This window comes from Magallana gigas, chromosome 3 (assembly GCF_963853765.1).
Source record: "Magallana gigas chromosome 3, xbMagGiga1.1, whole genome shotgun sequence".
In the NCBI taxonomy this organism is placed as follows: domain Eukaryota; kingdom Metazoa; phylum Mollusca; class Bivalvia; order Ostreida; family Ostreidae; genus Magallana; species Magallana gigas.
Genome location: NC_088855.1, coordinates 50,577,365 through 50,603,399, shown reverse-complemented (window position 1 = coordinate 50,603,399; position 26,035 = coordinate 50,577,365). Strand labels below are relative to the sequence as shown.

At 33.1% G+C, this 26,035-nt stretch overlaps 2 protein-coding genes across 6 annotated transcripts; one reads left to right on the top strand and one right to left on the bottom strand.

Annotated features, from left to right (window-relative positions):
• The first annotated feature begins 2,925 nt into the window (after positions 1 to 2,925).
• On the top strand, positions 2,926 to 6,836 carry LOC105324908 (uncharacterized). The gene is made up of 5 exons (XM_011424152.4): positions 2,926 to 3,126; positions 3,210 to 3,371; positions 4,667 to 4,852; positions 5,933 to 6,083; positions 6,449 to 6,836. Exons 1-5 carry the CDS (start codon positions 2,989 to 2,991, stop codon positions 6,655 to 6,657), a joined length of 846 nt encoding a protein of 281 aa, XP_011422454.3. The 5' UTR covers positions 2,926 to 2,988; the 3' UTR covers positions 6,658 to 6,836.
• Positions 6,837 to 10,804: 3,968 nt separating this feature from the next.
• On the bottom strand, positions 10,805 to 25,972 carry LOC105324907 (SANT and BTB domain regulator of class switch recombination). Of its 5 annotated transcripts, XM_034480723.2 has the most exons (23): positions 25,881 to 25,972; positions 23,525 to 23,739; positions 22,501 to 22,672; positions 22,023 to 22,092; positions 21,884 to 21,924; positions 21,731 to 21,766; positions 21,089 to 21,280; positions 20,916 to 20,974; positions 20,663 to 20,757; positions 19,996 to 20,061; positions 19,763 to 19,849; positions 19,496 to 19,561; positions 19,023 to 19,338; positions 18,556 to 18,716; positions 18,056 to 18,070; positions 15,435 to 15,555; positions 14,995 to 15,121; positions 14,816 to 14,894; positions 14,558 to 14,628; positions 14,061 to 14,143; positions 13,323 to 13,414; positions 12,928 to 12,982; positions 11,141 to 11,181 (listed from the first exon to the last, which is right to left on the bottom strand). In XM_034480723.2, the coding sequence occupies exons 2-22, from the start codon at positions 23,690 to 23,692 to the stop codon at positions 12,937 to 12,939; spliced, it is 2,163 nt and encodes a 720-aa protein (XP_034336614.2). In that variant the 5' UTR covers positions 23,693 to 23,739; positions 25,881 to 25,972; the 3' UTR covers positions 11,141 to 11,181; positions 12,928 to 12,936. The 5 variants fall into 5 exon arrangements, with proteins under 5 accessions (XP_034336616.2, XP_034336614.2, XP_034336617.2 ...); XM_034480725.2 differs by lacking the exon at positions 12,928 to 12,982 and having other exon boundaries at positions 10,805 to 11,181; XM_034480726.2 differs by lacking the exon at positions 18,056 to 18,070.
• Positions 25,973 to 26,035: the final 63 nt, after the last annotated feature.

The window sequence follows — 26,035 nt, the reverse complement described above, 5'->3', positions numbered from 1 at the left end:
GAAATGACAATCACGTACTCATTTAAAGAGTTTAAATAAAACAATGTTGATTACTTTCTAAAAATATTTTATTTACTAATTTACCTCAGTCATCATATACAACCCCTAACGCAGGGGAGTCGACAAAGAGTATGGGGGAGTCGATTCCACCATTTGTAGTAGTCGTTATTCTCCGCTTCGGAAACAGGAGGAATTTAGGTAACACCTTTTGTAGGTATTTATAACAAGTTTTTCCCCAAAAAAATGAGTGGCGTCGGAATCAAATTGAAAGTGGGGGCGGGGCTAGACTTGTACAAAATATTGACAAGCAAAAAAAGGTCTTTGGTATGTATAAATTTGCAAAAAAAAGTTAGCGCCCACCCCCGGTTCCGACGCCTATGATATACCACACGGAAGACAGCGGTAGTCAAACCACTAACGTATATATAAACAAGGGGACTTGTTATTCGTCACTGGTCATACTTTGTGTTGGTCATGGGTTCGAGTGGTCTATGTGTCTTCTGTGGTACAACTACTACATGTACTATGCTTTTTCTTTGACAACAAAACACGCATTTGTAATGTGATTTTCCTGCCGATACAATTGGAAGTGAAACGCATGCCTAGTTAATCGTTGAATTTTCATTAGGCGCACACTGTACGTTTGACTTAGCTTGTATTCTGCATTTTGAGCACAATTACATGCTTTTGTCCAGCGTATGTCCCTCTTGTGTTAACAAGACTCTCAAGGATTCAGAGATAGAACGTTTTATCTTGCCATTTAATAGTTTCTTGCATGCACAACAACCATCTGTTTACAATATGAAATCGTGCAATGTTAAAGAGAATAACATACATTTCATATTTTATAAAAGTAGTAGAAAACGCATATCAAATAATTTCAAGTTATTATTAGCAAATTTTTAATTATTATGAAAAGAAAAGAAAAATACATTTTAACAATGTATATTATTAAGTATAAAAAGAAAATTACATTTTAACAATGTAAACAAAAAGATTAACAAAAAAACCCATACGCGTACGATTCGAACACCCGCTTTTGCAGTGACACTTGTTCAAAGAACTTCATGCTTACCACTACACCACCGATTCGCTTGTTTTAAGGGTATAATAGCTGATTGTATTGTTATCAGTATTACGCAAACAACTGGACTTGGCCATTTAAAGACCAATCTTAAAAATTAGAAGAAGAAAACTTACTTTTTACCATAGAGTGGGTTTTCATAGCATTTTTTGGAAAATCGAAAAAGATAGACGTTAATATGTGTTATCAATATTCGTTCTTTAAAAAATGGTACGATGACCCACTCTATGAAAAAATATAATTTGAACATCCGATTTCTATATCATTTTGTTGCCAAATTAGCATATAACTATTTTGTTGTCTTAATAACAATTAAATGTGAAGTTACTTTTTGTTGGTTATGGCAGCAATGAATGTATATGATTACATATGTTTAATAAATGTAACAAAAGTGAAATTGTGAGATAAAAAAATGTTAGTTTTTTAAAGGACCTATGTGTTTTTTTGCCTCGGCTTATTCCCCCAGATTCTTTACGATAAAAAATATTTAAATATAATTTTTGAGAGTCTGATTTTCTTTCATTTTCCACCGAATTATTCATGTACATACGTATCATGGTTTAGTAATGCTTTTGTAATTTTTTATAGGAACTGTGAAAATCCAAAGAAGTGATCTTCATTTTTTTCTGCAATGAATTAAGACATGCATGCAGTTTTCTGGATCACAAGCTTTTTATTCTTTGAATACATATATTATTCTCTGTTACAAATTATTTCTTCAGAAAAATATAACTCTCGATCTCTGTGAAAATAAATTATGTAAAGCTAACTTATATGACATGCATATCTACAAGTAATATTTTTCTTCAATGCCTGTCCGTAACGTTTACACCCAAATGAAAAACAAAGAAACATTTTACTGATGTATCTCTCTCTCTCTCTCTCTCTCTCTCTCTCTCTCTCTCATGTGACATATCAACTTTTTTACGTCAGAAAAGATATTTTTAGGCCACAGACGGCCACGGTCTGAGTGTTTTGGTGTTTCAGGACAACGCTGATGTAAACACCTCATGTCATCGGAAAATAAACACGTCTTTTTGTGACGAACTGTTGAAGGGCCTATATCGTCATAGAGTAAATTGATTAATTATATTACACGATTTAAAAAATCAAGAGAGAGAGAGAGAGAGAGAGAGAGAGAGAGAGAGAGAGAGAGCAAGCAAATAATAAATGCATTGATTGAGCCATCGTCGCAAGCCACGGGTTTTGCGTCCATTCTATTTCCACAAACTGGGTTTGCGGAAATAGAATGGAAACAAAATCCCTGTCTTGCGACGATGCAATTGAGCTAAGTACATGTATATGATTAAGCAAATAATTTTGTAAAACAAAAATAAACTGACAAATTATTACAATTAACACATGATGAATTCCTAAATAAAGTAAATAATGAACAGTGAATATTGCATAGTGATAGTTCTCTGTTTGTGGAGGGTGGGTGGAAGACCAATTAGTAGAACCCACTGATCTAATTGCCACTGAGCGCTCAGCGTTTGCAGATCATTTGAAGAGTGTGTAAAGTATATATATGCGTCTTTCGACTACATGTATATAGATCACATCGAGTTTTTTTTTTTAAAAGAAGTCAAGAGATGGAATCATCAAAATGAGAACTTGAGGAATTTCATCTTCAGATTCTTAACCTTTTGGAGGGAAAAATCTAAATGTAATTATTTTTATATAAGAACTTTCGTTCTTGAATTTACCATGTAGAGAGTATTTGTGTACTTTTGTCCTTGGTGACGTCATAAATCGCCCGAGGTCTTGCCTGGACGCATCATATGATACAAGGTTAATAGCCAATAAAAGACCAGTGCCATACATATATATAACCCCCTTTATAAGCATAAACGACAAGGAAACCGAAGCCCACACCAGTCGTCTACAGATACTGTCTATACAACATGTTGCAGTTCCTTCTGGTTGCTCTTGCTTCGGTTGCTACCAATGCACAAACGGCAGAAAAATCCCTCGCCGATCATTTGTTTGAAGGCAGAACATGGAGGAACGAGAACTGGGATGCCGTCGTTAACACATTTGGGGTAAGTACCGCATTCCATTCTATAAGTCTGATTTTGCTGTCTGCTCTGGACAACTGTGCAGTTAATTAAATCCAATGTTGCAGCTGGTCAACTTCAAATGGACGACTACTTTACCAACAAACACTGTCATCAACGAAACGGCGTACCTAGCCGAGAGTAAGAACGCCCTTCTGATGAAGTCACGTGACAGGGATCTGAGGGAGGAGGGATACGACAAATCAACTGCCCTGATCGACTTTGACACGGTATATCAATTGTGTATTAATTTATCGGTTTATGCACCACTATTACTACCAATTTAAGTAACTCTGCTCAGTTCTCAACTTAAAGATGAGGCCAATACTTAGAATTAAGATTTAGGAAATTAAGGTGATGGTGGTTGCCTGCTTTCTTTCCTCTGAATGATTAAAACGTGTTTTGTTGCTATGGTATACTTTTAAAATGTGTTAGAACAGGAAACGTATTGACAAGCGACGATTGCAAAGTTGTGCTTTTCCGCTTTTTTGAGAACGGTTTATCGTTATATATTTTTGATTATGATGGACATTTATGACAAGTTTGTGTCTGTGGGAGAGATTTATTGTGATGGATGTGCAGCTCTGTTTGTTATTACAATGTATGTCCGTTTACTGACTTGGTCTAAACATAACTTAACACGCTTAGACTGTTGACCCCCAAACAGCCCGTAAAGAGCTGAACGATCATCTCCGTTCGCCCTGCTTTTGCTAGCTAGAGATTTGTAGCTCATTAGTCTGGAAAAAGAATTGGATGGTCGTCCATCCACTTTTGTGTCCAGACCAGTAAGCTACAGATCTGCAGCTATACTTTTACGGATCAATATTGAAATCTTTAATATTAACATTTTCAGGGTCTTTGTCTGTGAAAACACTACGAATCGATTTTGTAATGTACAGTCCAATAAATTCAAATGACGTATTGTTGGGGCACCAGCGGGGTTTGCATAATTAAAAGAAAACAAAATCACTTAAATATGACAATATTCTTAAATTTAAACGCACAATTGCTGAAAATTATATAAATATAAATAATAATGAATAATTCTTTGAATATTATGAGGTGATAATTTCAGTTGGGGCGTGATCAAATATATCAGAAAGCCACTCGGGCTTTATTGGATTTGACCACGCCCCTACCAATATCATCACCTCATAATACTCAAAGAACGATTCCTTATTCCTTTAATAAAAACAATAGAGAGAATTTTCCCTATCATATTCAACAGGACCTTTAAATCAACTCCTCTAAGGCTTTTAGATTTAATTTAATGTAACTGTCACCATAAAGATGACATTCGACCTTGAACTTCAATAATGTGAGCTTGTTTCGTTTAAGCATTAGACTCACCTAGCTAGAAGGATTGATGCATTTAAAGAGTAGACAGATTTTCAGACAGAACAATTCTGCGTAAAAGTTATTGCAGATTTTCAAGCTAGGAGGCAAACAAATCTTGTAATAGGTATACCATGCAATATGAACTACTAAATCAGGACATATAATACATTTATAATTATTGTTTTAGGGAATGATTGCCTTCCGGACTAAGCTCCCCACTACCAACACACTGGTCGCTTCAAACGGAATGTCCAGGAGAGAGAGGAGGAGGAAGCTGAGAAAGCTTTTAGCCGGCAAAGAACAGGCTTGCTTCATCATTAACACAAGTATTACTCTAGCGGAGGTCAAGGAAGAGCTCCAGAACCGAGTCAATGTATGTAGTCATTTCATGCTGTAGCTTTATCATTGTTTTCTTCTTGGTATGATAGAAATCAAAACCTTAAAGCCTTAACTACAAGGGTTCTAAAGTAATGACACACAATACACCGGGCTTCTCATAGGAGCTATATTATTATAATATAGAACCATTTTAACAAGAACTTGGGCATTGGGTAGTTTTGTCAAACAGCAATGTGACATAGGCCTATCTATTTCATATATAAGGAATAAGGAATCATTCTTTGAGTATTATGAGGTGATAATTTTGGTCGGGCGTGATCAAATCCAATAAAGCCCGAAGGGCTTTATGATAGATTTGATCACGCCCCGACCGAAATTATCACCTCATAATATTCAAAGAATGATTCCTTATTACTTATGTTTATATAATTTTAAACCATCTTACGATCAAATATTTAAATATAAATCAGCAAACCCCGCTGGCGCCTCGATTTGGCTTTATGAGTAATATAGTACAAAATCGATACGTAGTGTTATCACAGGCAAAGACACTGGAAAATGTAAATATAATTTAAATGTTTAATCGTACGATGGCTTAAATTATATAAATATAAGTAATAACGAATCATTCTTTGAATATTATGAGGTGATAATTTCGGTCGAGGCGTGATCAAATCTATCATAAAGCCCTTCGGGCTTTATTGGATTTGATCACGCCCCGACCAATATTATCACCTCATTATACTCAAAGAATGATTCCTTATTCCTTATGTAGGCCACCCAGCAATGGCTCGTTGAAATCAACAAGATTTGTCTGGCTTTTGAGCTAAGACTACGCAATCTATGCATATTTCACTCGAAATCAGCGTCCTTTTTTTTTACTTGTTTTGATACTAAAAAAGTTACGTATTACCGCAAGTCCCAGCTTTTGTTATATCAAGGGTTCTATTAATTATCAAGAATTGGTTGACATTGCCTCCAATTGGGGATGGTTGACAGGTGAAGGAACTGTAATTTCAATTAGTTGTTGGAAAAATATACCAGCTAAATATACCGCTAAAATATTTGTATTGTATTTGTTCATTTACTGTTTAATTGTAATATTTATTTTCAGAGTTCTCCAGTCCCAACTGGAACCCCAAAAAAGTTTGTGGCAGAAGAGAAGAATCGCGTCTCTTCAGCAGAATTAGCAAAATTGAACGGTAAAATCGCCAAGTTCTGCAGCAGAGCCGCTCCACACAATAACAACTTTAGACTTGTTAAAGGTATGCAAGAATATCACTCAATTTTAGATCGAAATTAGATCGAAATTCTACAAATTAGATTGAAATTTATCAATCGAAAATAGATTTTAGAAATAGATCGAAATTATTCTAGATCGAAATACGGGAGCAAAGGGATACGTTTGGAGCATTGACGGCAATTATGCATTTTAAAACAAGTGATGCGATATGATCATATATAAAATGTAAAATAAACACATGAACCTCCTTGTATTAGCCCTAACCTTGCGAATGAAGAAGGTCTGAAGACCATTTTGTCAAATGCAAAGTAACCAAAGGCTCCGGCAAACAAATGCAGGTGTTTTATGGTAAAAAATAGAAATGATTTGAAACTTCTGTTTATTTAGACTCTACAGCCACCACCCACGCCGATAACTTGGTGGTGATGGGCCAGTTTGATAGTACACAGAACGCCACATCCATTCCATATGAAATCCATGTGGAACAGTCTATCATTGATGCTCTCCAGAAACTGGCCACAACCAACACAGAGTCGCCGGCGGCGGCTGGAGAAGCTCCCGTAGGAGTTCTTCCCGAGGCTGCCGAGGAGGTCTAAATCATTAACTATTCGCTAGACCAGCATCATGAACATGCAGCGTTAACCATTCCATGATACAAAAATTTACTTTTGCAGATTTAGACTGCACGAACTGTTTTATTTTAAAGCGTGCCTTGATTAGATTTTGTAACTTCTAATAAAATTTGGAACACAAAAATGATGTTCTTTTATTGTGACGAAGAGGTTTTTTTTTTGTTTCATTTTATTACGTGTTATACAATCGCTGCACTTCGACGAGATAAAACGTAAGTCCTGTTTGATATTCATAACTTTTATACAGCCACCGTTTTAATAATAGTTGTGTCTGACAGAAGATTGGACTTTAATGGATATGACTGGCTCAATTTATCATCTTCGGTTGTCTAGTTAATTCAATCTCTTTCTCCGATAAAAAAAAAAAAAAAAAAGAACGAATAAAAAGAGGTTCTACCATTTAGGTTCATAACTAACAATCATTTATCGGACTTTCGTATGGTGTTCCGATTGGGACAGTCACAACTTTTAGGTCGAAATTGCAAAGTTGGAAAGGCATAAATGCAAAGATGCGACGGCAAAGGGGCAACAATGCAAAGACGCATGTTCTATACATGTAAACACGGGCCCTGGAAGTTATTGTAAATATATTGCATGTGCATGTATAAAAAAGTAAGGGTAGGACACTCTTTTTGGGGCGAAATCGGGTTTGACAAAGTCTGGGCGTTCCTCAAACGAAATTTCGCGATAAATCGTTCAAGTATACTTTACTTACGACATATGTATACATTCGTTCCGCTCCAATGCTGTTACGTCGAAGAAAAAGGTGTTTTTATACATCCATGTGCCTAAGAATTTCGCTAGACTGGTTTACATCCGGTTTAATCGCAGTGAATCGAAAGATAAGTTCTGATTGGTTAATAATAAAATAAATCTGCTCGTCAATAAGGTGGCGAAACTGATAACAATTTATGGTGAGTATGTATCAGATGTTTGAAAGGAGTTATGTATATAGATACTGGGTAGTTTGGCCTTTCAACAATGAAATGCGAGAATAATGAAGAAGATTGACAAATATCGATAAGAAATTAAAGAATTTATTTCATTATTGACCAATCAGAACTTGCCTTTCAATTTACCTTTCGATTCACTGCGATTAAACCGGATGTAAACCAGTCTAGCGAAATTCTTAGGCACATGGATGTATAAAAACACCTTTTTCTTCGACGTAACAGCATTGGAGCGGAACGAATGTATACATATGTCGTAAGTAAAGTATACTTGAACGATTTATCGCGAAATTTCGTTTGAGGAACGCCCAGACTTTGTCAAACCCGATTTCGCCCCAAAAAGAGTGTCCTACCCTTACTTTTTTATACATGCACATGCAATATATTTACAATAACTTCCAGGGCCCGTGCATGTAAATGGTAATTGCCAACTATAGACAGACCTAATCACCAACTGCACATGTGAATTTCTGAGCCTTTTTTAGTCGAGCCTGACTTACTCCATCCTTTGGTGTAGGGTTTATTTTTGTTCAAATGAAGGAAATCCCTCAATAAAAAATGTTATATTCCAGGTTTTCTTTGCCGTTTATTTTGAATTCTGATGTATGTTAGTTTGAGAAGTAAATAAAATAATATAATCTTACAGTAGAATAGATATCCAAAACTATCTGGATGTATTGATGGCAGTTGTGCAATAGATGATATACTTTATTAACACTCAATTAAGGGTTCACTTTTTCAAGAATATTAATAAAATAACCGCTGTCTTTTTTCCCTAGATATTCTAGATTGAGTATAAATGCCTGGAACACTTACATGTTTGTGCTAAATCAAAGGAGAGTTTAATGTTAAGTCAGAATATGCCGATATTAATTGCTAGATTCAGATGTCATTTATACATGTAAGAACCGTGGTTGTATTCAATAGGAGTCAAAGTCAATGCTATACGTAAAGCCCTTTTTAGTGTCATTGTTACTTTGCGTTTTGCTATCACTGTTATATACCGAAGTTTGCAAGTACATTTTAATTTTGATTACGATAGTGATCGATTTCAAACTCACACAGAATCATATGTAACTTAGTATTTTGTTTCTTTTGTTCAATTCTGAATTCGAAGTTTTGGAATTTTTGACGTTTATATTGACTGTATTATTAAATTATATCAAGCATTGTATTTGTTTAACATATATTCTTCTTAGTAAACCTGTTGTAACAAAAAATAATTGTTCTTAGAAAAATCAAAATGGGATGATGCATGCAATCGTGGATTTAAGGAGTGGGGGAATTCAAACTTTTTAAATTCACTCAACAAATTGACCGATAATAGGCCTAGAGCCCCCCCCCCCCCCCGGAAAATATAATCATCCCTCGGATCCCCCTCCCCCACCCATTTTTTCTTTCTGTTTTTTTTTTCCTGCATACAATAAGGGCGTGTTTTATATTCATTCAGAATGATATCATACCTTTTCAGTAATGGTTTGACAATGTAAACATATGTCATTCCTTCCCCCCCCCCCAACTCCCCTAACCTTTTAAAAAAAATTTCTCCTCGATTTGCGCCTGTTTTAACTATCTATTTCTTTAAGGTACGTCTTTTTCTTCTGTTGCCTTGATTTAATGTGAGGGAAACACTTTTTAAATCGATGTACATCTTTCATTTTTAATTTGAAATATTAAATGACAGACTAAGATAACGATGATAAGCAATAACAGGTGATCGGAAAAGCGTACTCAAGCTGGTTTTTCGAACAATTTAGTATCAAACAAGCAACCCCCCCCCCCGGCCCGCAACCAGCACCACCCCTGCATCCACCCTAAAGACAATAATAATAATAATATATAGTCGATATTCTACACGATCATTTTTCTACAACTCTTACGGAGAATAATGACCCACCGGCCATAATTCCTGTCATGTAATCCAAGTATTCTACAACGAAGAAAAATGACCCCCGGTCAATATTCTATGAGGGTCACTTTTCGTCGTTACACAGGCATTGCTGTCGCGTAACATATATCTTTTCCAATATGTGTAAGGTTTTTAATGGTGATTTTGGATTATATACTTGAATGATTATAATTGAGCTTCAAATAAGATTAAGAAATATGAATTTCAACCACCATTAACATATTTTGCAATACGGGATACAAAAGGATCTCCGGCACAGTTTTTTCATGGCAAACCATAGCGCGTTATCATATAGGGGTTTCTTCTCTTAATTTTGCTTATGACAAAATGAAGGTAGTCCCTAGAACTGCCATAACTCAACTATAAACATATCAATTATAGACTTACGTCAACCCAGTAGTAGACGTAAACTTACGACTGTTTTTTGACGTAACGTCACACGTACGATATTTTGTGAATAAGCAAAAGCTTTCGAAAAAATCTTACGTCAAACTTACGTCTACGATTAAACGTACGAATTTTTGTGAATAGATCCCCGGGTGAGCAATATGATCCTTGGACATGTGATATTTACATCTACCAAGTATAATTCCCTTTATTTCTTACGGAAACTAATATTTAATTCATAGCTCACCAGACTGAAATCTACACGCCCCGTTTATCGATTGGTCGAAAGCAACAGCGGCTGCAACTGACAAAATGACATGACAGATATCGACACGCCCTGTTTATCGATTGGTCCAAACCTACAGCGACCTAGGAAAAATCACGGACTGCACAAAATAATCATGACGATGTCAGACTCAAAGTCTCACAGGAGACGATTTAGCTGTTTCTTTTAGCCAACGTACTTACGTACGTTAACAGTAATTTAGCTAATATTATTTACTTTTCATAATCAATTTTTCAATAAGCTAAAAGAAAGATGTTAATATAAACAATAAAATGCTTTCTTTGATGATTCATTCGGGTTATGAAGGTAGCAATTATTGCAGAAAAAATTTACATAACCCGCTTACGCGGGTTTTGTATTTTTTCTGCAATGTCGCTACCTTCATAACCCGAATGAATCATCAAAGAAAGCATTTCATTGTTTAAATAGTGAACAATCATGCTTTTGAAAGGTTGGGTCATTCTGCACATATATATGTCATTTTATTTGTACCTCAACCACACAACAGTAATATTATCACCTATGTACATGAGTCTTTAGTTATTTCTTTCAAGTTAAAAAATAAACACAAAAGTTTCTAAATATTTTGACTTTATTTCACCACACTTCAATTATGATATAAATAATAAATAAATAAATGCATTGCCTCAGATAAAAACATAAAACCATTATACATGAATGTAGTATTCATGTTATCACAAATAAAATTGCAAAATAAAAAAAAATACCCCTGTACATTAAAATTATTTTTAAAGTTAAATTCAACATAAAATAAGAGATAAATTCATAGTTTTATTAAGATTACAAAGTTTTCAATTCAACGTATCTATAAATCATTATAAGTATATTGATTGAGAAACAAGGCCACATTCTTTGGTGTTGATTTATATGGAGTAATCTAGGCAACAGGTCAAGATATGGAGTTTCTAATTTGGTTGAAACGGACTGGCTTAGCTCTGAAAAATAAAAACCCACATTTTTCAAACAACTCCTTAAAAGATTAATTATAAAACATTACCAAAAATGAGACATTTACTTAGTTTAGTCACATGATAATTTCACAATCCTCATCAATGTACGTATCATGTGCAATGCAAACACTGTGCAATAAATTAGGAGTCAGGGAACCACAACAAGCATGTTACATTAAAAAGTCAAAAGCCAGATCCTGCACAGAATCAGACAACCACACACAGCCAGGTAAACAGACAGACAGACAGACAGACTTGGTAGAACTAAGGCTCTGCCTAAATAATTCTGCATCAGTTCTTGATCATAATTACATTAAGGAAGCAGTTATGCTTTTTAAATACATGTACATGTATACCAGTGCATAGTATTTTTTAGTATAAGAATATATTTGAAGCTTGTTTCAAGAGATATAAGGCATATTTGTAGATAACTGTACATCAAAAGAAACTCAATTATTATTTAATTATGCTCAAGAATTTTTTTATATGCAGGAGCCAGAGGAATCCAAAACTGAAACAAGTACTGGTACAGTAAAACTCAGTTACAGTAAAATCATAGGGGCCTGTGGGTTTACTTTGATATATCTGTAATTTGTTTTATCCTTAAAACGATTTTGTAATAATTAGTATAGGGAATTCCCTATATTCATGTTCTCTTCAATAAGATTACTATTTATGCTCATTGACACATACATATACATTTTTTTCAAAACCTAAAATCATCAGATTGTAAATTGAAGGATGTTTGTGAAAATAAATGCATTCAAACTATCATGCCAAATGTTATTGCTATTTTGGACAAAGTAAAGAAATTCATTTTAAAGGTTCAAAATTTTGTTATTTTTTACCTCTATAATACTCAAAACTAATTTGGTTTATCCGTAAATTCACAATATCCGAAATTGTCATTACGGTATTGTTAAATTTTGCAAGGATTTGTTAAGAGTTTTGCTGGACACTCTACAATACATCGCTATATGCGAGATTTCGCTATATCTGTGTTCATACTAAGCGAGTTTTATTGTATGAAGCAAAATCAAAGGAAAATAAAAAGTAAACAATGACAACAGTTACAGTTTTTAATCATAACCAAATGGTCGTACACTGTAATAAGCATTCAAACTAATCAAGACCAACATTAAACTTTTTAATTAAAGTGTCTTTTGTAAAGAAATTGATTACTGCTAATGAATATACACTGTAACCTCTTAAATCTTGACATACTAATGAAGCATCAGGATAAATTATTTATCAATTACATACTTATTTAAAAGATACTTTACATCATTAAAAACTTGTTAAAAGATAAAGCATTTTTTGCTTTTTTATTTTGGGATTTATAATTATTAAGATTAATAAAACTAAGGAAAATTCATTAACATTAAACTACAAATATCACTCAAAGGTTGAAATCTACTATGGTATTTTATTAATAATTTGACCATTCTCTTGCTGAAAAATAAATCTACAATGTCAGAAACACAACAGATGGGATTTTTTAGGGTTTGGTCAATCATTAATACCGGTGCTAAGAATATTATATGTAAGGTATTTTGTATGCTCTACCACTGGGTAAAAATCAGCCCTATATTAAACCTATTTACAAATGTCAAGAGTTTAGGAGCAAAAACATCAACAGAATGAAGGGTCAGGAACAGATGATGAGAGAGTGTAGACTCATGCAAAATGACACAGAGGAAAAAGAGATGCATGCATATGATGACACCAAACCTGTGGAGGCTAACTCATGTATGTCCGCTCTCGTCTGATTGGCCCGCCGCGACCTCTGATCATCAATAACAGCGCATCATATTATCATGTTTAACATAATCTATTACATTACGTATCAATATCAAGTGTTAGATTGAAAGTTTCCTAATATATGTACAAAATAATTCTACTTGCAATCACTAAACATACAGAACTTTTTCTACAGTGACCATGCTTTAAGATAAATTTTACTCAGTGATACCAACACCAGAATACATCTCCCACTCACATCAAATCATACTGAAAGCGCTTCAGAACAATTCTATCACAAGCTTCAATCAGGGAGTTACAAAGCACAAAAATTACTGGACTCTTGTTAAAGCCTGGAAACATTGACAAATTCAAGCTGAGGTTACCTGAAGGAGTTCATGGCTTGTTGTTTCGATTGTTGTTGCAAATTGTTGATTTTCCATTGAGCCTCTAAGCGACTAAAAGCACCTCCAGCAAACTGGAAAAATAGGTGGAAATACATGTATCAGTTATATCCTACTTTAATACAAACAACATTCTACTGCTAATCTGTCCTTTGACTGGCTTAAAATATAAATTACATGTAGTTTTTATTCTAGAACCTTGCTTGCAAAATTCACAATAAGCCATCTTTATCATTTTGAAAAGGAACTTTCTTTACCAGTATATTAATACTACAAAAAAACGCATGTAGATTGATCCTCTATTGTGGCCACTTTCTGAACCCTTGACAATGGGATTAAGAGTTCTTTGTTCTAACTACAATCACATACATGTACATATTACAGCAATTTTAGAATTGCTTTCTGTTACTCAGAATACAATTATCATAAAAATTTTCAGTATTGAAAATACCGGTATTTCCCTTCTCAAAAGGTCTCCATGGAAGCTCCTCATAAAAGATTACCAGTACTTCCAAATCAATTTCACAAATTACAGCCTTATTTCAGAATGAAATATTTCATAATAATTCTATGCAAAGATTGATCCTTCCTTAACTGTTGGACCCCATGCCTCATATCCTACACCCCATCCCCAACCTCCCATCCTTATTTGGCTTGTGTACTGAGCTTAAAAGTTTAAATAATATTGTTGAGAACAATGCTAGACAATTGTTGACTTACCTCTCTCTTTGGTTTATCTATTTTATCTGGGTTAAGTCTAAGCCGGGTCAAGTAATGCCTTATATCTTTCATTCTTCTATGATCTGTTACAAAAATTACTGGCATTAATTTGAATACCTTTTTTTTTTAAATGTTGGCATATTATGTACAGCAAAACTTGACTCTAATAAACACAATTTCAACTTGAATAACAGCATAAACCATTACACTTTCTATGTTATAGATGAAATTGAAAGGCTATATTCTGCACTGAGAAGTCAACAAATACACAGTAACAGTCGTAAAAGAATTTGCAGTAAGAAAAAAGCATGTCATTCAAAGCAAAATTATCAAAGATTGTTGAATGCAATTTATAAAAATAACTTAAAGTAGACTTTTGGCGCTGCACTTAAATTCAATTTAGAAATTTTATTAAATTATAGTTCAGGTTAAGAATACAAGAGAAATGGAGCATTTTGAAGCAATTATTTTAATCAGGAAGGACTTTGCTGACTGACCCTCCTGTCTCTGGGCGTCCTGGTTGTACCTCATGGAGCGACCAGTGTCCCACGTCGACTTCTTGGTTTGGCTAGAAAAAATATAAGAACATATTTGAAAAAATAACAATGTCTTCTTTGTAAAGATGTGCTTAGAATATAAACATATCAGTTCACCTGGTAAATTTGTCACCGGGATCCATTTACTACAACTGTATGTATACATTATTCATATTTTGATAGTCATGCAGCCTTATTTTTTCAATAGTACACACTTACTCAAAATCAGGAGCATCCAGTAGAATTGCTTGTGGATCAATAGTGACTCTGGACCTCCGGAATCCTTTGGCTCTCCGACCTAATAAAATCAAATACATTCATATTCCCCAGGATGTAAAGGTAAATGGAACTAATACACAACATCCTCACTTCACTGGAAAGTGACCATATAATCTGACCTGTCCCTTTTGGAGTCTCGTCATCCCCAACTTCATCGTCACTCTCACCCATCCCGATGTCGTCATACTCAAATGACAGCTCTTTCTCCACCGTCAGGGCCTGCAGTCTTGGCACCGGGCGCAGGAACTGTCAAATACCACGGTCAACAATCAAACATCTTTATATAAAGGTTGAACACCTCAATGACATCTTACAAAGATCCATTACTAAAAGTAATAACTTGTTTGGTTTTTGTTAATTTAGATTACTTTTAATAACAACTGTATTTAGCAAATAATTCTACATTCATTTCCTCCATTTTTTTCATGAATACTTTTAGTACAATGCTGTAATCTACCAAAGGGTTCATTGTGTACAGATATGAGCCATATTTGGCTGCTTGAAGAATGAAAGTTTTTAGAAACTGCACATATAGATATAGAAAATTAACATCTCGAACCTCTCCTGACTTCTTTTCATCATCAGCAGCAGACATGAGAGATGGGTGTATGGCAATACCATGGTCCTTCTTTGTCCTTGTGGTAAACTCTTCATTCTCAAACACATTCAAGTCCAACTCACTAAATCACAGACAGAAATTTACATTTTATCCTTAGAATTACAGATCTAAAAATGGGGTTTTGGTATCATTTAACTTTCAAATTGATGTATTAATATAAATGTATGCAGAGTTGGGGTCAATTACTTTGAAAAGTAATTAATTACTTTCAAATACATTGACAATTTTATCAATTACTTGCAATTACAATTACATTGATTTTTTAAAATGTAATTAATTACTCTCAATTACTTTGATAAATGTAATTAATTACATTTCAAATACTTTTGTTTTATTTTTTCAAATCTTGAGAACATATACATATATTAACAGCATTAATTAAGATATACAGAGCTTTATGTTTTTAAAGGTTGTACAGTTCAGTTCAGATCAGATTTCTTGAAAATTTCTAGAAAAATTTTCTTTAACATTAAATTCATTCAGTACCATTGAGTTCATTTTTGGTTCTGAATAATATTTTCTCTATAGTGAATTAATTTTTATTCACATATTAAAACTATGTTTATTCAGAAAGTACAACTTCCGGCAGTACAGCATATCAGTATACAAATAATAATTGCTATAATTCACAAGAAAGAGATATTTTGACTCCCTTAAGTCTAAAATCAATGGGGGTTCTTGGGTATTAGAGGAGTTCACACCTCCACAAAATTAGATCTTTACCTATTGCCCTGGGGAGTGTGTTATGCTGTATAAACATATGAAAAATTATGGGACATTTAATTATTGTATTAACAAAAGTCCATGCCAAACATGTATAAAATCTTTTTATCATTATAAGACACCTATTTTATATTTCAAACTTGGAAAAAAAGTAATTGAGATGTAATTGAAAAGTAATTGAAAATACACAATATTTTTGGAATGTATTTAAATACATTCAATTACTTGACAGACTCAATTACAAATTACTTTCAATTACTTTGAAAAATGTAATTAATTACACTCAATTACAAATACTTTTTTCAATTACCCCATCCCTGAATGTATGTAAAAAATGTTCATGCATTGTTTGACATTATTATTATTAATGATCAATGTTAAGTTAAGCAAGTAAATTTTAACTTTCAACTACAAGTATGCATGCATGGTTGAATATATAAGAACCACTCTAAAGTGATATGTAGAATCATGCACAGAGAACTTACTTCATGGTTATATATATTTATGATATAAGTAATGAACTATAATAGAAATTTCATGCTACAAAAGTTATGTTTCAATTTAAAATTTAATCAAAAGTATTAAGAATCACTATGCTGAAAAAGAGACATGCAGCTGAATAAAAGCGAGAAATACCATTCCAGTGAAAAAAAATGACTTGCTGAACGAGAGAATTAGTCTGTGCTCATACAAAGACTACAATCAGGATGTCAGGTCTACATGTAGAGATACTAGACAGTTAGATTTGATCATCTCTCTGATGTCATTTAGACAATAATCAAGACATGCTTCCAAACGATCTCTACCAGCATCTTATAATTAACTAGTAAAAGTTAGAGCAGCATGGAAAGAAGTTTGTAAAGTATTTCCTATTAAAAAATGCTAATGAAACATCAAAGAAAATAAAATAGAAAACATATTTTTATAAGATTAAAACAAAAAATAAATCGGAAGTGAAAGATAAAATGATTCAAACAATAAAGCCAAAGTTTTAAAATACTGTATTTGTACCATGATTTAATTTAAAAAAAATATTTATAAATGGGATGTGTCTTATCATTCAAGGTATTGATAAGTAATGATGGTAATTTTATTACACAGCTCTACTACTGATGATTTCTTGCATATATTTTACAAATACACTCTGAATAGAGAGGAATGGAATGGCAGCTTCTTAGATCAAAATGGATGCCAAATTAACTTTCCACAATTATTATGATATCATCAAATTTATGATGGAGAAAGGAAAATAGTAGTTTCATAATGGATATATATGAAATTTACATTGGAAATTCTGCAAAATATCTGGTTTAACTGAAATGTCTTTTACAACTATATAATATATACATGTTCATGTTTTTAGAAAGTCTCTTGTCTTGAAAAGTAGAATGTATAAGAAAATCAAATCGAAGTGGCTAGTATATTTACACGAACTTATACGATCCAAAATCCTTCACCCAAAATATCTACTTGGATATTTACAAATCCAGTTAGAATATCTAGTCAGGAATGTCAAATTCTATGTTACAAATAAAAGATACAAAAAAATCATGATGTCTTTAGATTCTGGTATCAGATTTCACTGTTTTTCTGGATAACTTAATTCATACAATGTAGTTTAGCAGCTGTGAGATGAATCATAAGCAGTAACAAAGCAAAATGGAAATCGCCAATCAAATCTGTGTACTTTGATCAAAAAGTAACAAAGTATTGTAAAATTAGTGATGTCACAAAAAAACTTCCCCTAAGCAACAATGTCACACACCTATTGAATTTGGAACGCAATAAATATTCTAAACAAAAAATTGAATGGCTATATCAAATTTCACTCAACAAACCTTCCAGATCCAAATCTATAATATATTTACTTCACAGTCAGATTTTACTTCCTCTATACTACAGATACATATATTTTATTGCATTTTAAATATTGAATTCTTACTCAGAAGTAAAATGAACAGTTATTTGAATGTAACTTTTGTAAACTGATTAAATGAAAAATCTTAACTACCAGCATTCTTTTCTGAGTACATTTTTCCACTGTCTTCACACAATCTTGTTAAATTCATTTAGTATGTATTTAATATTAGAATTATTTAAAGGAAATCTTTTACACTATATACCAATTTTAAGAAGTTTGACTCTAAAGTTATTTTTAGTAAAATATATAGTATAAACATACTAGTTCATCAGTCAGAGGATTAGTATTATTGAACATACATATATCTATATCAGAGGACGAGAAGGTATATAGACCAACAGAGTTAAAACCAATCCACCACACCAGCCCGCCCCTTACACATGCCCAAGACCTGTACAGAAGTAAGACACACAGTACCTGGCATCTGTTAGTCTTTGATATGGCACACAAACTATGTCCCTATGTGACAGTAAGTCATCGTACACACGATTCTGAGGCGATTTACTCAGATCTATTTCACCTGAGCCGTTCACCTCCGTCTGCACAGCCGTCACTATGTGGTCCCTAACTCGGCAACCCTGACACAGCAAGCAGAATAAGTCTCTCATGTTAGAAACAAACATTGTAACTGTCAGATGTGCATCGTAGAGATTTATTCTAATTACATACTAGAATTGTTGAAATCAAAATATAAGTAAAAGTAAAATATAGAGCAGTTTAAAAAGCATTTATCCCTAAAAATACTATACAAGAATGTAAGAATTTTAATTTGCATGTACTGGTAAATAGTTGAGCGAGTACTTACAAAATTGAGTGCTTGATGACAAATAAAAAATACTACATGTATATCATATTTAAGACATATACATGTGTAAACACAGTACCTTATTCTGTTGTGTTGGATCGAAGCGTAAAGTCTTCAGATGACAACAAGGATATGTTCCTATGCAGGAATTGACCCCCGTCTCATTGTCAAACCTGGGAGGTTCGGGGTGGTATTTACAGTGCCCAAAGTCACTGCAGGGGAAGATCTCCTTACACCTGGTACAGGTGAGGTGGTTGATCATCCCCCAGATTCTCCAGTACACGTCCCGCCAAGACTTCAGTTGACCCTTTAGTTCCAGTAAGTAGTCATTGACATCAAAGTTCTGGTCCTTTGTGTGACAAAATGTCAGTTTTCCTCGCTTTTCTATTGTCATTCTATAAGCAACAAGTAAATGCAATCTTTTTACATTGTATACTGTATTTTTTTATGTCATATATCGATGCTCAATTTTGGTATATCAATTAATATTTGCAATTGTTTTTCCTAAAAATTAATTAACGGTAATCATTGTATAAATTAATGATTCCTTACCTGCTTGGCATACATTTGATTTTCTTTTCCAAATCCTGTGTCATTATTTTTTTGCAAATTGAGCACCTAGAAAAGAAATTTGTATACTGAATTAAACTCATCATGTCAAAACTATTACTCCTTAGCAGGAGGACAATCTATTAAATGAAATAAAAACGAAATAAGAATGTATTGATTTTAAAGTACTGGCATTGGTACATGTATGTCACTCTGAAATATATCTGAAATTTAACTTCAACATATATTTTACACGCACTACATTCTTACCTGAACAAAGTTGAAGCATTGTTAGGTGAATCAGGATTCACAACCTCAGAATCAAACAACTTCTCCAACTTCTTGGCAAAAAGTTTACTGTTAAATAGTGCAACAGGTTTTTTTTTAAATTCAGAGATACAAATAGTGAAAAGATCTGGATGCAAAAATAATAATGGTCTATTACAGATTCTGACTCTTTGACATACAATGTACAAATCATGAGAAAAAAGTTGAAGATTTACCTTTTGAATTTATCTTTTCTGTCTTTGATATCATCTGCTTCATTGTGAGTAAACAAATCAGCTATCCTAGATAATTAAGACAGTATTACAGTATCATCAGTACCAGAAATAATTCTTATTGTCACACTAAACTAAGTAACATGGTTCCTACATGGGGTAGCTTTCAATACATTTCATTATAGCCCCCCACCCCACTTTTAGATACATTAATATGTGTATATATCTCATAAAAGTTATTCTACAATGTACATGTATTACACTTTGAAGGACTATCAAAAGAAATTTTAAATGTCCAAAACCTAAATATCTCAATTCCTACCACTACTGTGAATGAACAGCTTGGAAAAGATTCAATGGGTCCAAATACTTGAAGAAAGACTACAGATAATAAAGGCACATTATTGAAAATATCATAGGTTGAAAGGTTCTTCCTCCTAGAGGATCTATCTATGGGATGTAAAGTACCAGAAAAATTCTCAATACGATCCATTCTATTTGGTTTCAATATCCTTTACTTCGGATGTGATTTTGTATATCACTTTATTGTTTATTTCATAATGGCAAGTTGTTTAGTTATAACTATAATAATCTACCAGTACACAAAATTGATGTAAGTGTCTTTGGAATATAGAATCACATTGTATTCACCCCTAATCACATGACTTACCTTCCGACAAGTTTGTCATTGATACAATTCATGTTGCAGGGAGTTGCCACAATGGCAGACATATTCTCATGACAATATTCAATACACTCCTGAACCTGAGAAAGAGATTAAAAAAAAATATTGTAAAATCAGTATTTGGTTGTGGTTTTTATACAGTCATGTTTTTAATCAATATGTTAAATGACCGCATTGAAAAAAATGTAACGTTTTCATTCATCTATTTGTTGCGTATGCTGTTTGTAAAATCTCTTACCAAAGTATCCATTTTCAGAAAGTCTGATGAAATCAGGATTGATATTACATTATTTGCCTCTGGAATAGAGAGAAAACATTTTATGGTTTCTTAATAAAATTCAACTGCAATTAAACAACCAAACATACAATTTATTCAAAAACTTTTAAGCAAAATTTTTAAAGGCTTCTCACCAAGCTTGGGTTTTTCTGGTGGTTCTTTTGCACCCCTTTTAACATATTTCATCAACCAATCAAATATTTGAACATCACAATGTACGGAGATATCCACCTCTTCCCAACGCTGGGCATCGGTGGACAAATATTCTGCAAAGTACTTCATTTCCTGAACAAGCAGGTCACGAGGGCAGTGGAAATCTTGCTTCACTGCAATTAACACACATTTACAAAAATTCAATATAACTTATGCAAAGTATTTTGTCATTTAGACAAGACTGAGATATGGTTTGAAATAATAATTAATAATAGAAAAATGAATATATGATTGTGCAGTACAAAAACTGCATGTAATTTCTATTTCTCTGGCATTGTCCTTGAAAGGAATTTGCCTTCAGGTTGTTAATAGGACTAGAGAGGGGAACAGTCATATACATTAAGATTGCTGTTGTTTAAGAAAAATAACTTTTGGGTTGTGGTTGGATACAAAGAAAACTGTGGTCACGTCAAACTCTCTGTGTGGCAGACAAATGTAACAGATCAACAGTGAATCCTTCAGAAACAGAGTATACAGTGCATCAACGCCAACGACAAGCATGTTATATAGGGCAGAAACAAACTCCTCATTGATAAAGAAATGGGTGGGTTTTCAAATTATACCTGCAAGTTGTGTCTTGTTTTGTTTAGGATCAGGGGCTTCATTTCAATACAAATAACATTGATTATTCTACAAAGTAATAATGCTAAAAACAACAAAATTTTCATTTTCCAAAATGTTTAATACCAGATAAGAAATAACCCCCAAAAACTTACAGTTCTTTGCTTCGTCACATACATGGATTGTCATGATTGGTCTACAAAAAAATACTGACATGTAGTCATGTGGAATAAATAAACATTTGATATATTTCTGCAGGTGCATGCTTATTTTTCCAGTACAGTTTGGACTCACCCTTGATCATTGGCTTTACGACCTCCCAGTTTATTCTTGTTATCTGTATTATCTTTGTCATCTTTGTCTCCTAAATATGATAATTAACAACGTAAGTGAATGTTGGTCTTTAGAGTATAATACATAGAGCGCTCTATAAATTCTTAATAATAATTAATAGGAAATTGAAAGTTTATTGTTCAACATCATTTAACAAATCTTCGTCTGAATTCTACAGGTAGTTAAACAGCTTATCAGTTAAAGCAAAATAACTTGAGATTGTAATTCTTAAGCTGTGGTCATTGACAAATTTCCTTCCTTTTTGGTTTAGTGACAAAGTTGCACATCTTTAAGTTCAGTAAAGTTACCTGCATTAAATTTCTGATTGATTGACCATGTTTATTGCCTGTTTAATTAATTGATAGACTTGCTTACATGTACCTTTTGAATGTATCAAAAGATAAGCCTACCTTCCTGATTATATGACAGAGTTGCCTACCTTTTTGTCGGGCAGACCCTGGACCACCGTTGCTCCCTGTCTTAATGTTTAAGTCTGCAGGTTCCGAGAGACTAATTTGAGGGGAGCTGCCTGAGCTTGCAAAGTTTTTCTCCAGCTGGTTAATGGCATACACATCTCCAGACAACAAAAGCTCCTCATATCGCCTTGCAATCTAATTCAGAAACATTAAAAATCAATTTCAAATACTATAAACCAACTTTAAAAAGCATGTAAGAAAATTGTGTGTTGTTTGAAAGAACCTCAAAGTTTTGAATACAAATTGTTGCCACCTACCACTCCTTTAAGTTTACTACCTTGAATGTTTTTTCAAGATTATCTATACATATCTTGGTTGCCAAAGTAAGTCACTTCATGCTTATTAATCATTAGTGAATTAAATTTTTAATAAAGCCATGGTGAAAAAAAAATGTTAGTGTACAGTAACTGACCACTCTGCTTTTAAGGTAGCTCACTACACCTTGAAATAGTTTCTCATTATTCAGCATGATGAATAAGTCAAAAAGACAAAAAAAAAATGCAATTTTGGATAAAAAATTATCTTTTCAAAAATTTAGTTTAGTCTATATGAACAAAAGCCCTGGGCGGATTTAAACTCAAAATCTGCAGTTCACATGCCCGATACTTTACCCACTCAGCGAGGCTGATACACAACAAAATCAATTGATACAAACAATTTCACAAAACATTTAAATCGCTATCTTGTGACGTAGTGTCTTTTAAAAAAAGTATAAGTCTAGGTGTAGTAAGGTACCTTAATTATAATGAATGACACATGCTATTTTGTGATTTTGTGTCAACATTTATCTACTAAAGCCTGAATCTTAATTTCATGCTGATTTTGATAAAAGAGTTTTTAAAATGTCTAAAACAAAGTGGAAAAAACGGTTTCTTTAGCAATCATAAATTGATTTTTGTACATACGTAAACAGAATAATTTTCTTGAGTAAGAATCATGTTAAGATCTTCAAATTATGTTGTGTCAAAAATAAATTTTCCTTAATACCTGTCCAGGAGTTGATCCTGGAATAAGCCTTGCTATGGCATCCCAATTTTTGGTTTGAAGATTAGTGAAATCTTGTGAAGCTATTAGCGTTTTAAGAATCAGATCCAGGGCAACACCCAGAGTAGATGAGGGCTCCATGGTGCAATGTTCCTCTGTTCTCACTGGCATTCAGGATCACTTCATATATCCTCTGTCAAGATTACTTCATACATCCCCTGCCAAATAATATTAATGACTAAGATACATGTAGTAAATAAATGCTTTTTAAAAGTTTCTTTTATTTTTAAAAGGAAATGATAAAACTTGCATTAACAAATGCATGTATCTGAAGAAATTGAATTACAATCACATTTGATTATCATAATCATAAGTGCCTAATGGATAATATAGCCATCTTACCATTCTATCTAATATCCTTCCCTGATAGAGTGCATTATGAATTGAAAAAAAAAATCTTTGCTCAAATTCAATTATTTATTCATAGAGTGCAAAACCATCTTACACGTTCCGAGGGCTCTAGCTGCAATAATGTAGCCCTTTCCCAAATTTTTATATTTTTTTTTATCAAGTCCATCAAAACTCCAAGCGTAAATCCCATAAAATCACGCGAGAACTATTATGGCTGCTGAAAAATATGACTGGTAAACATGCTGATGTGTTTTATCTGGTTTTGATTTATGTATGGTTAGTTTGTTCAACCTGAATTAAAAAATCATTTTGTCTCAAGAAAGTCAAATACAAAAACAATCTTTTCAGAGCGAACTCAGCCGCAATAAAAATATATTTTTGCACCATTATGGAGATCCTTTGGAATTGTAGCCCTCTCCAGTAAACATCAGATATAAAAATCGGAGAGGGCTACATTATTGCAGCCAAGAGGGGCTCATGAGCAAAGCTCTCCCTATAGATTTATAGAAATATGTGAGAATAATGAATATTTTAGAGCTATTCTTCAGCAACATGTCGTTTCAATATAGAGCTGTTTTAAAAAGAGCTTGGAATTTTTATGGGACATTACTATCTAGTTGGCAATCAAAACAAGCTGTCAAATTTATATTGACCTCCTTTCTTCCACTTCGCTAAGAGATTTTAGCTCACTGATATTCATAGACTGTCAAAATGAAAAATTGTTTTTCCTAGGATCTGCTTTGTTGTGTTCAACCGAAATATACAGCCATGGTTGAAGTCTTACTTTCAATGTATTCATATCTTTTAGCCAATGACCAGACAGTTAAATATAAGGAGACCCGCCTTCATCAAATTGGATTTATACCGAGGGCAGCGAGAGGCAGGCAAAGCCCGCCTTGCAAAGCGAGGCTTAATGGTAACACGAAAATCAGTGAAAAATAGAAGTTGAATTGGGGTACTAAGGGCTGAAAAAAATTTTTCCAGCTCATGCATAGGCATCGCCATATTGGTCACCAATTTGTTCAACAAAGTTAACTCATTCATTAAATGAGTGGCGCTTTTTTTATATTTATTGCTCATTGAATCTATAAAAAACTTTCCAAGTTTTTAATAGAAAGTAACTTAAATGAAATTGTTTGACTTTGCAAACCAGATAAGTTTCAACAGTGCTTTGATCAGGAAATAAGTCTAGTTTAACATATGTCTTATCAAATTATTACATGGAAAATAAAATAAAATCTTTAACATCAAGTCACTAATCTTTTTAGACATTTGATAAAGTATAAATAGAAAATTCATTAAGTTACAAAATAATTAAGCATTGAAAGAAGAAATAAAAAGTTCTTGGAATTGTGTACTTTTCTTTAGCTATTTCCCAAGACAAAACTTGTGTGTTTTACAAATGAAACTTCATAATGTAGACTGAGCATGCAGCGTTTAGTTTAACTTTGGCTTAATGTGATTTTAGTAGACCCTTCTGTGTGCGTTTCAAAGAAATTGCTCTACAAAAATAAAACTGCAGTGTGTTAAATATGTGCATGGTCCAACAACCACTACGTTTACATATTATTTCCATATACTGCCCAAAGTCCAAGATCTTGTTTAAACTGCTCTTCTTTCAAATTTGAGCAGTCATTTTGACGGAAATTGTCAATGATGTCAGATTCCACCAACATGACGTCAAGGTATTGTTTGAAATTTTTAAAAATGTATCTGGATGACAAGTGGAGTCAATCAGGGACATAAAGACTAACGTTAATGGGCTCGTGGTTAACTGTAAAGTGTTTAAATGAAAATAATGTTAATTTTTAACTTCATCTCAATATGAATAGTGCGTGCAACTTTACAGATGCAATAATAAACAGCATGCTGGGAAAACAAAGCACATGATATATAAAAATATATAAAGGTAAATCCTAACTGCATCACATTTGCTTATAATTTGTACCTTTTTAAAAATGACTTTTTGAACGGTAACCAAGAATATGCGGCCATTTTTCAACAACAATCTTATTAATGATATATCTATAAAAACGAATAAATAAAAAAAATCAATCAAATAATAAATGAGGGATAACTATTTAATTGTGCATTTTGTTTTGG